The sequence below is a fragment of the Pelophylax lessonae genome, assembly GCF_965119305.1.
Source record: "Pelophylax lessonae genome assembly, chromosome: 4".
NCBI classification, from domain to species: domain Eukaryota; kingdom Metazoa; phylum Chordata; class Amphibia; order Anura; family Ranidae; genus Pelophylax; species Pelophylax lessonae.
The window spans coordinates 530,601,300-530,614,487 of record NC_138771.1 but is presented as its reverse complement, the minus strand read 5'-3'; the positions used below and the strand labels follow the sequence as shown (position 1 = coordinate 530,614,487).

General features: G+C 45.9%; 2 protein-coding genes across 2 annotated transcripts in view; one reads left to right on the top strand and one right to left on the bottom strand.

Moving 5' to 3' along the window:
- The window catches only part of LOC309552753 (T-cell immunoglobulin and mucin domain-containing protein 4-like), a gene marked incomplete at its 3' end in the record, with an annotated part of 146,643 nt that overhangs the window by 63,328 nt on the left and 70,127 nt on the right, over nucleotides 1–13,188 (top strand). The window contains exon 2 of the mRNA XM_082253669.1: nucleotides 6,258–6,593. Within this exon, the coding sequence (XP_082109795.1) occupies nucleotides 6,258–6,593 (336 nt within the window). The remainder of the gene's footprint in view (nucleotides 1–6,257; nucleotides 6,594–13,188) is intronic.
- The window catches only part of LOC309554658 (uncharacterized protein), a gene marked incomplete at both ends in the record, with an annotated part of 51,607 nt that continues 49,509 nt past the window's right edge, over nucleotides 11,091–13,188 (bottom strand). The window contains one exon of the mRNA XM_082256370.1: nucleotides 11,091–11,203. Coding sequence (XP_082112496.1) covers nucleotides 11,091–11,203 — 113 coding nt within the window. The remainder of the gene's footprint in view (nucleotides 11,204–13,188) is intronic.

Genomic DNA, 13,188 nt, shown 5'->3' with positions numbered 1-13,188 from the left:
GCCAGTAACACATTTCCTGTCTCTTCACGTCTACACTATTTTCTTCACTGTATCCATAAAGGGGCCATGGTTGCCACACAGGTTGGACCGTGTCTGCCTCTGGCAAGCTATAATAAAAAGAAAAGGGGACGAATGGCCTCTTTTATTTATGGGGAAGTGGCAGGTGAGGATAGCTTAGAGTAAGGAATAGGCTGAGTTAGTGTTTAGGCAGATTAGAGCCTGTCAGATGAGAAGAAAGCTGATTGGCTATAGGGGATAGTTAGTTTACCCAGTATCCAGGGAGAATAAGTCCCTTACCAGTTTGAGCCGGGTTTTTTCCCGCCTAGAAGAGTTGAATCTGATTGGTCAGAAGAGTTCAAGTGGTCCTATTTAACGGGCCTCCTCACAGATGAATCGTCACGTCGCCAGTCAACAGGAGAAGGAAGAAGTCAGCCCAGCGGTTCCCAGACGGAAGGAGCGGTCGGTGCAGCGGCGGTCTAAGAGGGTCATCGTCGGGTGTCAGCGGCTTTCCCTTTCGTTGCGGTACCAGCCCAGCGTCATCGGGTGGAAGAACGGAAGCTTCCGGAGCGGTCCTGGCTGAAGACAGAAGAGGAGAAGACAGGCGTTTCAACTTACCTCAGGAGCGATGAGCCTCATGAGAAGACTGATCGAGCGGGCGGGTGAGGCTGGAGGCGAAGATTGGGTCCGGCGGTGTCTCGAGCTGCCGCTCGTCGCGGACTCCGGTAGAGCGGCGGGAGAAGATGGAGCGGGACCGGCATCGAGAGCGGCCGCCGGAAGTGAAGTCGGACGGGGATCGGCTGACGTAACGGTCCCGGACGGAAGAGCGTCATCCTCGGCGACGACGGGCGGAGAAGACGTCACGGGAAGCGGTGTGAGCAGGCGCGTCACACCCGGAAGAGCCGGCCAGGGGATCGGGCCGGTGAAGAGGCGGCGCAATCCGCGCCATCGTTTCTCCCCTCCGGTGGAGGTCCGAAGAGCCGGGAGGGGCAGCGGAGCATCGCCGAGGAGCGGCCAAGCGGGAAGACCTGCTCCGGGTGACGGAGCGAGGGCCCAGTCGGCGGTGGCAAGATCGGTCGGCGGGACGAGGAGCTCGGAGGGGATCGCGCCGGCAAGATCAGGTGAGGAGATCTTCGTGGAGAATGTGGTAGCCACCTCCCTGGTCACTAGGCCCCCCCGAACATTACACACGGAACCGGAACACACCACCAGGGGCGCTGTTGCTCAGGACAGCGCACCCCTGCCTGCCATGTCAGGATTATTACAGGCTTTCCTGAAGGACTTTAAGTCCTTATTAGAAACCAGCACGGGTGCTGGGTCGAGTACCCCTGCTACTGTGCTGCCATCCCCAGCTGCCATGTCTGCCCCCACTACTACTATATCGGGCGACATGGTGGTTCCCCAGCCTGCTCCTTCACCTAGGGATGTATGGATTCCCCCAATGGGCAATTTGGAGGTTGAACCTCATAGGCCCCAGAGTTTACATTCCGATATGTCAGCTTCTTACCTCCTAGCTAAAGCGCAGAATCTGCCGGAGACTTCCCTTAGGGAAACTCTCACCTGTGAGGTGTCCCCGTTAGGTTTCCACTTATCTGAGTCCGTTAAGGAGAGGATCTGGCAGGGACATTTTATGGATATGTTGTCACTATTACCTTCCGCTAAAGATTTTGTTGCTAGGGCAGATAAGAAGGACGATGATGAGAGGAGGCGCCCTATTTCCAAGTCTTTCAACAACTGGTTGCAGGGCTTTTTTATTTTTTCGTCGGTTATGTGCGAACGTTTCCCTGCTAAAAGCGTCGGGTTGTTTCAGCATGCCGATATTATACTGGAAGCGTACAAAAATTTCGGCGGAACCTCCTGGTTTCAGTACGACGTGGCGTTTCGCCAAAAGCTGGCGGTGCAGCCCGCTATGAAGTGGGGAGTAAAGGATGTCAGCCTTTGGCTGGACCTTTTTCTCCCACAAAGGTCAATTTTTCCCAGGCAGCCCTTTCCGAGCCAGCAGCCCCAAGCCTCCTCCTCGGGTTTGCAGTTTAGAAAAGGAGTGTGCTTTAACTTCAATGAATCCGTCTGCAAGTGGCCGGGTTCATGCAAGTACAGGCACGAATGCGCGTTTTGCTCTGGGGCCCACCCCATCGCAAAGTGCTTTAAGAGGCAAGGGGGTCAGGCCACGGGTGTTCTGCACAAAGGCGGTAACCCCAGTGAGCCTCACCGCCATGCTCCCGTGGCTTCAGCGTTACCCCGACAGGGCGAAAGCCAACCTCCTCACTGAGGGTTTTACTGATGGTTTTCCCCTGCCCAAGTTTTCCGGTCAGGGTTGTAGGTTGGTGGACAATCTTAGGTCTGTTGAGGGTTTGGAATCAGTCGTGGAGGAAAAGGTGAGTAAGGAAATTGAATTGGGTAGATTCGCTGGCCCTTTCTCGGTCCCCCCCTTTAGGAATTTTAGGATCTCCCCTTTGGGCATTGTCCAAAAGAAGGAGCCTAATACTTACAGGCTTATTCATCATTTGTCGTTTCCTTTCGGGGATTCTTTAAATGATGAGATAAGCGAGGATTTAGCTACGGTCCAGTATTCCTCATTTGACGATGCCCTAGTGAAATTAAGGGGCCTAGGGAGGGGGGTTTTGATGGCCAAGGCTGACATTAAATCGGCCTTTCGTCTGCTGCCGGTACACCCGGACGCATTTAATTCCCTGGGGTTTTTCTTTTCGGGCAATTTTTATTTTGACAGATGTCTCCCTATGGGATGTTCATTGTCATGTTTTTATTTCGAATGTTTCGCAACCTTTTTGGAATGGGTCGTTTCAACATTTTGTGATTCGACCGACATCGTTCACTATTTGGACGATTTTTTGTTCTTGGGGCGGGCGGGATCTACGGACTGCTTGCGCTTACTGGATGGTTTTGTACAGTTGTGCGAGCTTTTTGGGATCCCGTTGGCTCATGAGAAAACGGCGTTGCCGTCTACCTGCATTCAATTTTTAGGTATCACCATCGACTCAGAGGTAATGGAGTTTAGGCTCCCGCGAGAGAAAGTGTCCAAACTCAAACATTGTCTATTGTCTCTGATCCGGAGACGTAAGGTTCGTCTTAAGGAGATGCAGTCCTTGCTTGGTTTGCTGGCATTTGCTTCCAGGGTCATTCCCCTGGGTAAGCTATTTTCCAGGAAGCTGTATGCGACGATTGCGGGTCTCAAGTCGCCCAATTCTCATGTGAGGTTAACTCAGGAGGTCAGGGAAGATATGTTAGTGTGGTTCCAGTTTTTGTCGGATTTCAATGGCAAAAGTGTTTGGCAGGAGGAATTCATCCTGGACAAGGATTTTTGCCTTTTTACGGATTCAGCGGGTTCGGTTGGCTTCGCCGCCATTTGGCGCACACACTGGTGCGCCGACCGCTGGTGTCCGCGATGGGTTCAGTTGGGTTTCACACGTAACAGTGTTCTTCTGGAGCTCTTTCCAATTGTGGTGGCCCTGGAAGTCTGGGGCCATCACTTTCGGAACAGGAGATTGATGGTTAGGACGGATAACAGGGGGGTGATGTTTGCTATCAATTGTTTATCTTCAAAATCCCCTCCTGTTATTGCGTTATTGCGTTATCTTGTGTCTAAATGTTTGTCCTTTAATATTTGGATTAAGGCGACTTTCGTCCCGGGCAGAGATAATGGTTTGGCGGATGCTTTGTCTCGCTTACAGATGGAACGCTTTTTTACGCTGTTTCCGGAAGCGGACGAGCTGAGCTGTCATTACCCGAGCCACCTGTGGTACATAGTTTAGATTTGGTGGCAAGGAATGTATTGCGCTCTTTGGCTCCGTCGACCATGGCAGGATACCAATCTGCATGGTCTCTATGGGTGTCGCATCTTCAGTCATCGGGTGTATCCCCGGATAGTTTTTCGGAACATTTGGTGCTGTCATTTCTAAATTTATTGTTCCATAGAGGGTATGCGTGGTCTCACGTGAACAAAATTTTGGCCGGAGTATCGTTTTTTGTTAAGTTACGGAATTTCCCTTCATGTGTTTCATTTTTTACGGTGCGTCAAGCCATGAAGGGATATCGAAAGGCGACTTTTTTGCCCGATTCCAGGAAGCCTGTCACTGTCTCACTTTTGGTGAATTTGTGTTCAATTACGTCGTCCGTTTGCTTTTCTTATTATGAGTCGGTCCTTTTTCAGGCGGCTTTTTCGTTGATGTTTTTTGCGGCACTAAGAATTTCTGAGCTAGTGCCGACTAATAGGACGTTTAGCTCCGGTCTTTTTGTCTCGGACGCAATTTTATCTGACATGGCCTGTAGCATTTTGATACGTTTCTCTAAGACGGATCAGTTGGGTGTTGGGAAGCGTGTCGAATTGCACAGGTTCCGCAACTCGTCAGTATGTCCGGTGCGTTTACTGCAAAAATTTTTGGCTATTAGAGCGGACGGTTCCGTATTCTTGTTCAATCATCAGGATGGTAGGCCATTAACTGGCTATCAATTTAATGCTGTTTTTAAGAAGTGTCTCGTTCAGTTGGGGCTGGATAAGGAAAGGTTGACTTCCCATTCCTTTCGTATCGGTGCCGCTACTGAAGCTGCGAGATTGGGTCTTGATGATCAATTTGTTAAAAAGTTGGGTAGATGGAAGTCGGATGTTTTTCAATCTTATATCCGCCCTGACACTGTTTGTTAAAATTTTCAGGACGATGCCTAACCATATGGATCATCGGACACTCTTTCGTGCACTGGGCTCGTGCACGAGCCAGAAGACGTTCCTACGGTGAAAACCTTGGCTTAGATCCCAATTTTTATAGGATTCAGTGGTTTAGCAAGAGAGGAATGCTGTGGTCGGAATTTCGTCCCGAAATTTTTAGACTTCTGCAGTTTCTTCCCCCCCCGGATGTACTGGTAGTACACCTTGGGGGGAATGATGTAGGTAGAGCTAGGACTTTGGATCTGATTTTTGCAATCCGGGATGACCTACAATTGTTAAAGTTGTCGTTTCCTTTTATGACAGTGGTTTTTTCGGAGGTCATCCCGAGACTTGCCTGGTTCAAGCACTGTTACTTGAGACCATTTGAAAAAATTCGTAAGCGCGTCAACAGGGCTCTGGAAAAGCTGCTGCGGGTCGTCGGGATTTTATCTTTCAGGCATAGGGAGTTGGAGGGTGGTACTAGTGGGCTGTACAGGTTTGATGACACCCACTTATCAGATATTGGCCTTGATACTTTTAATGCCAACCTGAGTACTAGTATTGAAGAGGCCGCGTGTTGGGGGTGTGCCAGGCGGGTGTGAGCCGCCTGCCTGTTGGATGTTTTGATATATTTATTTGTTAATGGCAACCTGGGTCGTTGGGACCGGGTTGTTTTTCTATACTGCTGTTTTATTCAAGTTTAAAAAGATTTATCGATCTTTATGTGTGAAATAATAAACGGCCGCGGCCTCTTTAATTCCAAAGTTGAAGTCTGAAGGTGTCTTATTTAATATTTTAAGATAAGGTTAAGAAATCCTGCCTACTGCCCCATAAAAAGAAAAGGGGACGAATGGCCTCTTTTAATTATGGGGAAGTGGCAGGTGAGGATAGCTTAGAGTAAGGAATAGGCTGAGTTAGTGTTTAGGCAGATTAGAGCCTGTCAGATGAGAAGAAAGCTGATTGGCTATAGGGGATAGTTAGTTTACCCAGTATCCAGGGAGAATAAGTCCCTTACCAGTTTGAGCCGGGTTTTTTCCCGCCTAGAAGAGTTGAATCTGATTGGTCAGAAGAGTTCAAGTGGTCCTATTTAACGGGCCTCCTCACAGATGAATCGTCACGTCGCCAGTCAACAGGAGAAGGAAGAAGTCAGCCCAGCGGTTCCCCCCCCCACCCCCCCCTGTTTTTGTTTGTCGCGGTCAGTTTGTTATTTTAGGGTCACCTTCGGTCACAGCGAAGGGGGACGTTATTTTGTATTTGTGTTTGGATGTTTTGATATATTTATTTGTTAATGGCAACCTGGGTCGTTGGGACCGGGTTGTTTTTCTATACTGCTGTTTTATTCAAGTTTAAAAAGATTTATCGATCTTTATGTGTGAAATAATAAACGGCCGCGGCCTCTTTAATTCCAAAGTTGAAGTCTGAAGGTGTCTTATTTAATATTTTAAGATAAGGTTAAGAAATCCTGCCTACTGCCCCATATATTAAATCTGTGTTTTTGGGTTTAGCTACGCTTTAACTGCCATATGCAGCATACAAAATATCTAGAGGACCCCCCTGCTCGCTCTAATCAAATACCAATATCTCTTTGTTTTCTCTGCAGTTTGGTCAGGAAGAGCGGAACATGTGACAGGATCAGTAGGTGATACAATAATCCTGCCCTGTCATTATACTGTTCATAAAAAGCCACACACCATGTGCTGGGGACAAGGCCAATGCATACCACTTTACTGTAATAATGTTATCATCGAGACTGATGGCAGCAAAGTGACCTGGAGAAGATCTGACAGATACTCCATACTGGGGGACATAACACAGGGGAAGGTGTCACTGACCATCACTAATGTGACTGGAGAAGATAAAGGAATATACTGCTGTCGGGTGGAGGTCCCTGGATGGTTCAATGACTTGAGAGGAAACATTGATTTGCAGATATACGGTAAGTGTCACCTTTAGTTTCCAAATGAGTTCAAAACTTCTATAAGGTACAGATTACAATATATCACTGGATAAAACAGCCATCAGAATTAAAGTTTAATTACAACTACGCCCTTATTTGTCCACAACTGATAGATGGCAGAATAGTCAGAGTAACTTTCCATTATAACAAGTACCAGTGTGTAGGTCCAGCCTTTTCCCTTGACTTATTTTTCAAATTTTTATTTTTTTTTAGAAACTCAAAAAGACCCCATAGGTGTTACAGAACAAGTTACCACAAGAAGCGAAGAATTGTCAAGTACAGGTAATGTGGTCTGGCCTGACATCATCCACCTAGGGAAACTCAAACACCAGTGACACCTTGGAGCTTCCTCCTCTGGGTTGAGACTTACAATGGGTAGGCAACAAAGGATTGCATGTAAGCTATTAGGCGTGGCACTGTCACCCTGGCCTGAGCAACTCCAGCTAATATCTGTGTCCTAACTGGGGAGATTTTCCTTCAGTTCCTGCAAGACAGGAAATGATAGGAAAATCTCTCCAGGGGGGACAGGATAAATACACATATTTTTGTAGAGTGGGGAGGGGTCAGAACTTCTGACAATGTTTTTACTGTTTCCCTGAGGTTTCTTGTAAGGGTGCCACAGTAGTGACACTGAAAACTCTGATTTATGTATTGGCGCAGTGCTACACATGCACACAAAAACTGTCATTTTGGTTCACATACAGTGGGTACGGAAAGTATTCAGACCCCCTTACATTTTTCACTCTTTGTTATATTGCAGCCATTTGCTAAAATCATTTAGGTTCATTCTTCTTCCTCATGAATGTACACATAGCACCCCATACTGACAGAAAAACACAGAATTGTTGACATTGTTGCAGATTTATTAAAAAAGAAAAACTGAAATATCACATGGTCCTAAGTATTCAGACCCTTTGCTCAGTATTTAGTAGAAGCCCCCTTTTGATCTAATACAGCCAGGAGTCTTTTTGGGAAAGATGCAACAAGTCTTTCACACCTGGATTTGGGGATCCTCTGCCATTCCTCCTTGCAGATCCTCTCCAGTTTTGTCAGGTTGGATGGTAAACGTTGGTGGACAGCCATTTTTAGGTCTCTCCAGAGATGCTCAATTGGGTTTAAGTCAGAGCTCTGGCTGGGCCATTCAAGAACAGTCACGGAGTTGTTGTGAAGCCACTCCTTCGTTATTTTAGCTGTGTGCTTAGGGTCATTGTCTTGTTGGAAGGTAAACCTTCGGCCCAGTCTGAGGTTCAGAGCACTCTGGAGAAGGTTTTTGTCCAGGATATCCCTGTACTTGGCCGCATTCATCTTTCCCTCGATTGCAACCAGTCGTCCTGTCCCTGCAGCTGAAAAACACCCCCACAGCATGATGCTGCCACCACCATGCTTCACTGTTGGGACTGTATTGGACAGGTGATGAGCAGTGCCTGGTTTTCTCCACACATACCGCTTAGAATTAAGGCCAAAAAGTTCTATTTTGGTCTCATCAGACCAGAGAATCTTATTTCTCACCATCTTGGAGTCCTTCAGGTGTTTTTTAGCAAACTCCATGCGGGCTTTCATGTGTCTTACACTGAGCAGAGGCTTCCGTCGGGCCACTCTGCCATAAAGCCCCGACTGGTGGAGGGCTGCAGTGATGGTTGACTTTCTACAACTTTCTCCCATCTCCTGACTGCATCTCTGGAGCTCAGCCACAGTGATCTTTGGGTTCTTCTTTACCTCTCTCACCAAGGCTCTTCTCCCCAGATAGCTCAGTTTGGCCGGACGGCCAGCTCTAGGAAGGGTTCTGGTCGTCCCAAACGTCTTCCATTTGAGGATTATGGAGGCCACTGTGCTCTTAGGAACCTTAGGTGCAGCAGAAATCTTTTTGTAACCTTGGCCAGATCTGTGCCTTTCCACAATTCTGTCTCTGAGCTCTTCAGGCAGTTCCTTTGACCTCATGATTCTCATTTTCTCTGACATGCATTGTGATCTGGAAGGTCTTATATAGACAGGTGTGTGGCTTTCCTAATCAAGTCCAATCAGTATAATCAAACACAGCTGGACTCAAATGAAGGTGTAGAACCATCTCAAGGATGATCAGAAGAAATGGAAAGCACCTGAGTTAAATATATGAGTGTCACAGCAAAGGGTCTGAATACTTAGGACCATGTGATATTTCAGTTTTTCTTTTTTAATAAATCTGCAACAATGTCAACAATTCTGTGTTTTTCTGTCAGTATGGGGTGCTATGTGTACATTCACGAGGAAGAAGAATGAACTTAAATGATTTTAGCAAATGGCTGCAATATAACAAAGAGTGAAAAATTTAAGGGGGTCTGAATACTTTCCGTACCCACTGTATATTGCAAAATATGTTCAAGCTGGCCAACTGCTTCAAAGTGATCACTCTCTGGCCAGTCCCAAAATTGCAAAATTCAAAATGCTTATTTGCCTAATAGCATAGTGGACGCAGTGCCAACATTGAGCCAACAAACCCAGCTGGAGGTAAACTACAAACTTAGGTCATTTCACTGACCTGCACTATACAATAGAAATGGAGAAGAAATGTCTGTGCTCAGGTCTATATAAACCTTTAGTAGACACTAGTGGGGTCCAAGCAGGAGGGAGGAGGTTCTGATTCTTCTATATAGATGTCTAGTTATCACTACAGTGATCCCCAGCAGTAAGAAGAAAGTCCTGATCCCCTATATAGATCTTTAGTTATCACCAGGGATAGGCGGTTGGCAGCAAAACTCCCGAACAGGGGAAATGTTCTAACCTGAACAGCGAACCCCCTTGAAGTCTATGGGAGCCGAACAGGAAAAATCAAGTGCCCATTTTGACGGGTTATATGCAAGTAATTAGTCATAAAAGGGGCATGAGGGTCTGGGTACTGCCCTGGGGGACATGTATCAATAAAAATTTAAAAAAAAAACAAAAAACATTTTTTTCAGGAGCAGTGATTTTAATGATGCTTAAAGTGTAACAATGAAAATTAAAAATTCCTTAAAATTTCATGCCTATGGGGTCCCCTTAACGTGCCTGTAAAGTGGCTAATTTGTAGCATATACAGAAATGCTACAGCAAAAATAAAATTTCTAAAGAAAAAAATCCCTATTAAAAAATGAAAAAAAAAAACTGCAAAATTGAAAAAAAAAAAAAAAACTGCGTGGGGTCCACCCTCAAAATCTATACCAGACCTTTATTCGAGCATGCAGCCTGGCAGGTAAGGAAAAGGGGGGGACGAGCGAGCCATACCAGGCAACATGCCCTTAACATGCTCTGCGCCCCTCATGTGATGTCAGAAGGGGGTGGTGCCACCGGGTGGTCCCACCCCTTGCCTATATAAGGATTGTCAAAGCGAAGAGAGAGCAGAGGCCTCCCAGGAGGTGGAAGCGTTTTCTTTTTTTTCTTTTTTTCGGGTCCGGCGGGCATTGCTGTTGACGAAGGCTTTACATCGAGGGACACTTTTTTTTCTTTTTTAATAAAGGATTTGTCTAAAACTATTTCCTGTGGTTCTTACTTTTTCACACTTTTTTTGGTGAATGGGTACAGTGTACCCGATACCCATTCACACAGGGAGGGGGGCCTGGATCTGGGGACCCTCTTGTTAAAGGGGGCTTCCAGAGTCCGATAATCCCCCCTACCTGCAGACTCTGACAACCACAGCCCAAGGTTGTCTGGAAGAGGCCCTTGGGACAAGGTCCTCTGGGGTGGGTGGCGCAGAGCCCCCCCTGCCTCAAACCACCCCCCATGTTGAGGGCATGTGGCCTGGTATGGTTCAGGAGGGAGGGGCTCTCACGCACCCCCCCCCTTTCCTGACTGCCAGGCTGCATGCTCGGATAATGGTCTGGTATGAATTTTAGGAGGGACCCCACGCTGTTTTCTTTTTAAATTTTGGCATGGGGTTCCCCTTAAAATACATATTAGACCCAAAAGGAGTGGTTTGGACTGGGGAGGGGATCCCATGCTGTTTTTTCTTTATTTTTTTTTTACTGGCACTTTTTTTTTTTTTTTTTATTTAGCTGGAAACCCATTGACAGCTGATAACTCATCGGTTGTTAGTGATGTGGCTTCCCGGCCCCTTTCCTTAACAACCATCTTACACTGCTCCCTGATTGGGCAAAGCTTTGCCCAATCAGGGCACATAATGCATTGTGCAGTGCTCAGTGCATTGCGAGGTGTTCGTCGGGGGAAACACCCTGCAAATTCGGGTTTTCGGAGAACAGGCAATTGTTCGGCCCAAACTCATGCTCGGGCCGAACCAATCACCCATTTCTAGTTATACCTAGAGAAAGTGGTTCTTAAAGTGGTTATAAAGCTTTCTTTTCTTTCTTTTTTTTTTTTAACAATAAAGTTGTTTTACTTATCTGCTTTGTGCAATGGTTTTGAACATAGCCGTCCCCCGCCCGGCTGGGCTCCTCCCCCCTACCAAGTGCCCACTTAGGAAGCTTCTTTTTTGGTGTGCTTGGTCCTATTTATTATTTTAAAATGTTGTTAGTAGTAAAATGCATGAAATAACGTAGATTTTATTAATTTAGGTAACATAGGTTTTAATGTGTAATTTTTACCACTAGGCAACAGTACATCCAGCTTCTTCACACGTTTTCCTGTAAAGAATACAAATAAAGTCACAGAGGTAACAATACAAATGTTTCTTTGAAATTCTCCAAATTTTTACACTAACATTTCCCTGATAGACAAAGCACAGGTTAATGTTATATTTATGTCGGAGGAAAATTTAAAAAAATCTATTTAGTACATCTCTGCAGTACATACATATTTCCCATGTTTTGTCTCATTAAAACACTGAGTACAGGGAAATACAGTACCTGTTCATCTGCCAGAAATCCAGTGAGCTCCTAACTTTCTGCCAACACTGCTTCTTCTGCACTGACATCCCTCGGTGGAATGCTCTGTGCTCACGCTTATGGAATAAAGCAGTGTTTCTCAACCTGGACAATCTTAAGGTACCCTTTAAAAAATATGGACACTCTCGAGGCACCCCATTCTAAAATGTGAAAGCTATTCTAATAGTTTTACATAATGCAGCAACATTCAAGTAGGACACCCAACCTTAGAGGTGATTTATTCTTCCAAAGCAAATACACTTTTGCAAACTGGCTCTGACTAGTGGTCCAATGTTTCTCTTCTCCCTCATTTTTTCTCTATCACTCAGCTAATGTGACCCCCAATGCTGATAGAGAGGGGCAGGGGAGGGTCAAATAAGGATGTTATGCAGGCGACTGACACCCTCCTTATCAACTGATGATGCCATTGGTCATTGGGACGCTGGTAGCAAGAAGGTTGTAATGGGGGATAATGAAAACCTGTGGCTTTTTGTAACCAAGAGGCAGGCTTCATCCACATGCTGCTTTGTATACAATTTTTGGGCATTGTGCCAAGGCACCCCTTAAGAAACCTCAAGGCATCCCACCCTGGTTGAAAAAGGCTGCAATAAAGACATACAGTATCTTTATTGTCAGCACAATTTAAAGCTGTCGTTTGGCTCAGTATAATGGAAGGCAAAACTTTTTTTTTTTTTTTAGTTTTAGATAGAGTGGAGAGGGAGTAGAACACCTGTCAGGTTTTTATTTTTTATTTTGTAACAAATAGAAAAAGTGCCTCTAATGGCTGGAATACACGATAAGAAAATCGGCCGATATTCTACTCGTTAATGCCCAGCCATCAATGACCGATATCGATATTGTGAACGAAAAATACAGTTTGAAAAAAACGAAAAATTCTGTCGTCTTGTTTGCGAATGAACGATATTCTATATGTTGGTGTTAAGGTCGTTGATCGGCGTTCAACGGTCGGACGATATTCGGCCTGTGTATGTTGGCAAAGTTTTCGACCAACTAACACTTTTTCATAAGTCGGTGGTCGAATGATTGGGCGATATTCTAATCGTGTATTCCGGCCATAAGTGTAAACTCACTAAGAATTGATTAAAAATTAAAGTAAACAACTCACATGTAGTAAAGATACACAGTCTCTTCAGGGAAAACCAGTGAAGGAATCGCCACAGTCTGGGGATAGAAATAGGCACAAGAATTAAGGGGTCTGACGTTTCCCCTTTAAAATTAAATATTCATGAGTCGCGGCTCACGCAGTGACTGACGTCGCCTTCATGACATTGTCGAAAAGGGGCGGAGCATGGGTGACCTTAAAATGATGCCCCCCTCTGAAAAAAGTTCTGCGGATGCCCATGAAGGATGTATGGGTAGCTCTACCATTACAGTACATTAAAGAAGTCCGGATGGCAGTCCACCCCTTCCTGTTCTCTCTACTATTCATATAAGTCCCTGTAGTGTTTTCACAGCATGCAACACATTCTGTAAATGGGGAGAGCTGGGTGAAAAACAGGATCCTCTCCCAATTCACAGAATGTGTTGCATTCTTTGAAAACACTACAAGGACTTTAATGAATGGAGGAGCGGACAGCAAGGATCGAATGGCTGTCGGGACCGCTTCAATGCACTGCAATGTTAGACCTGAGGCAGTTAACCCATGCAATGCCAGAAGTTAAGCACTGTGAAGAGGACCGAGCATCACTGGAGAGAAGATTTGTTCACTGTCAAGCACTCATCAG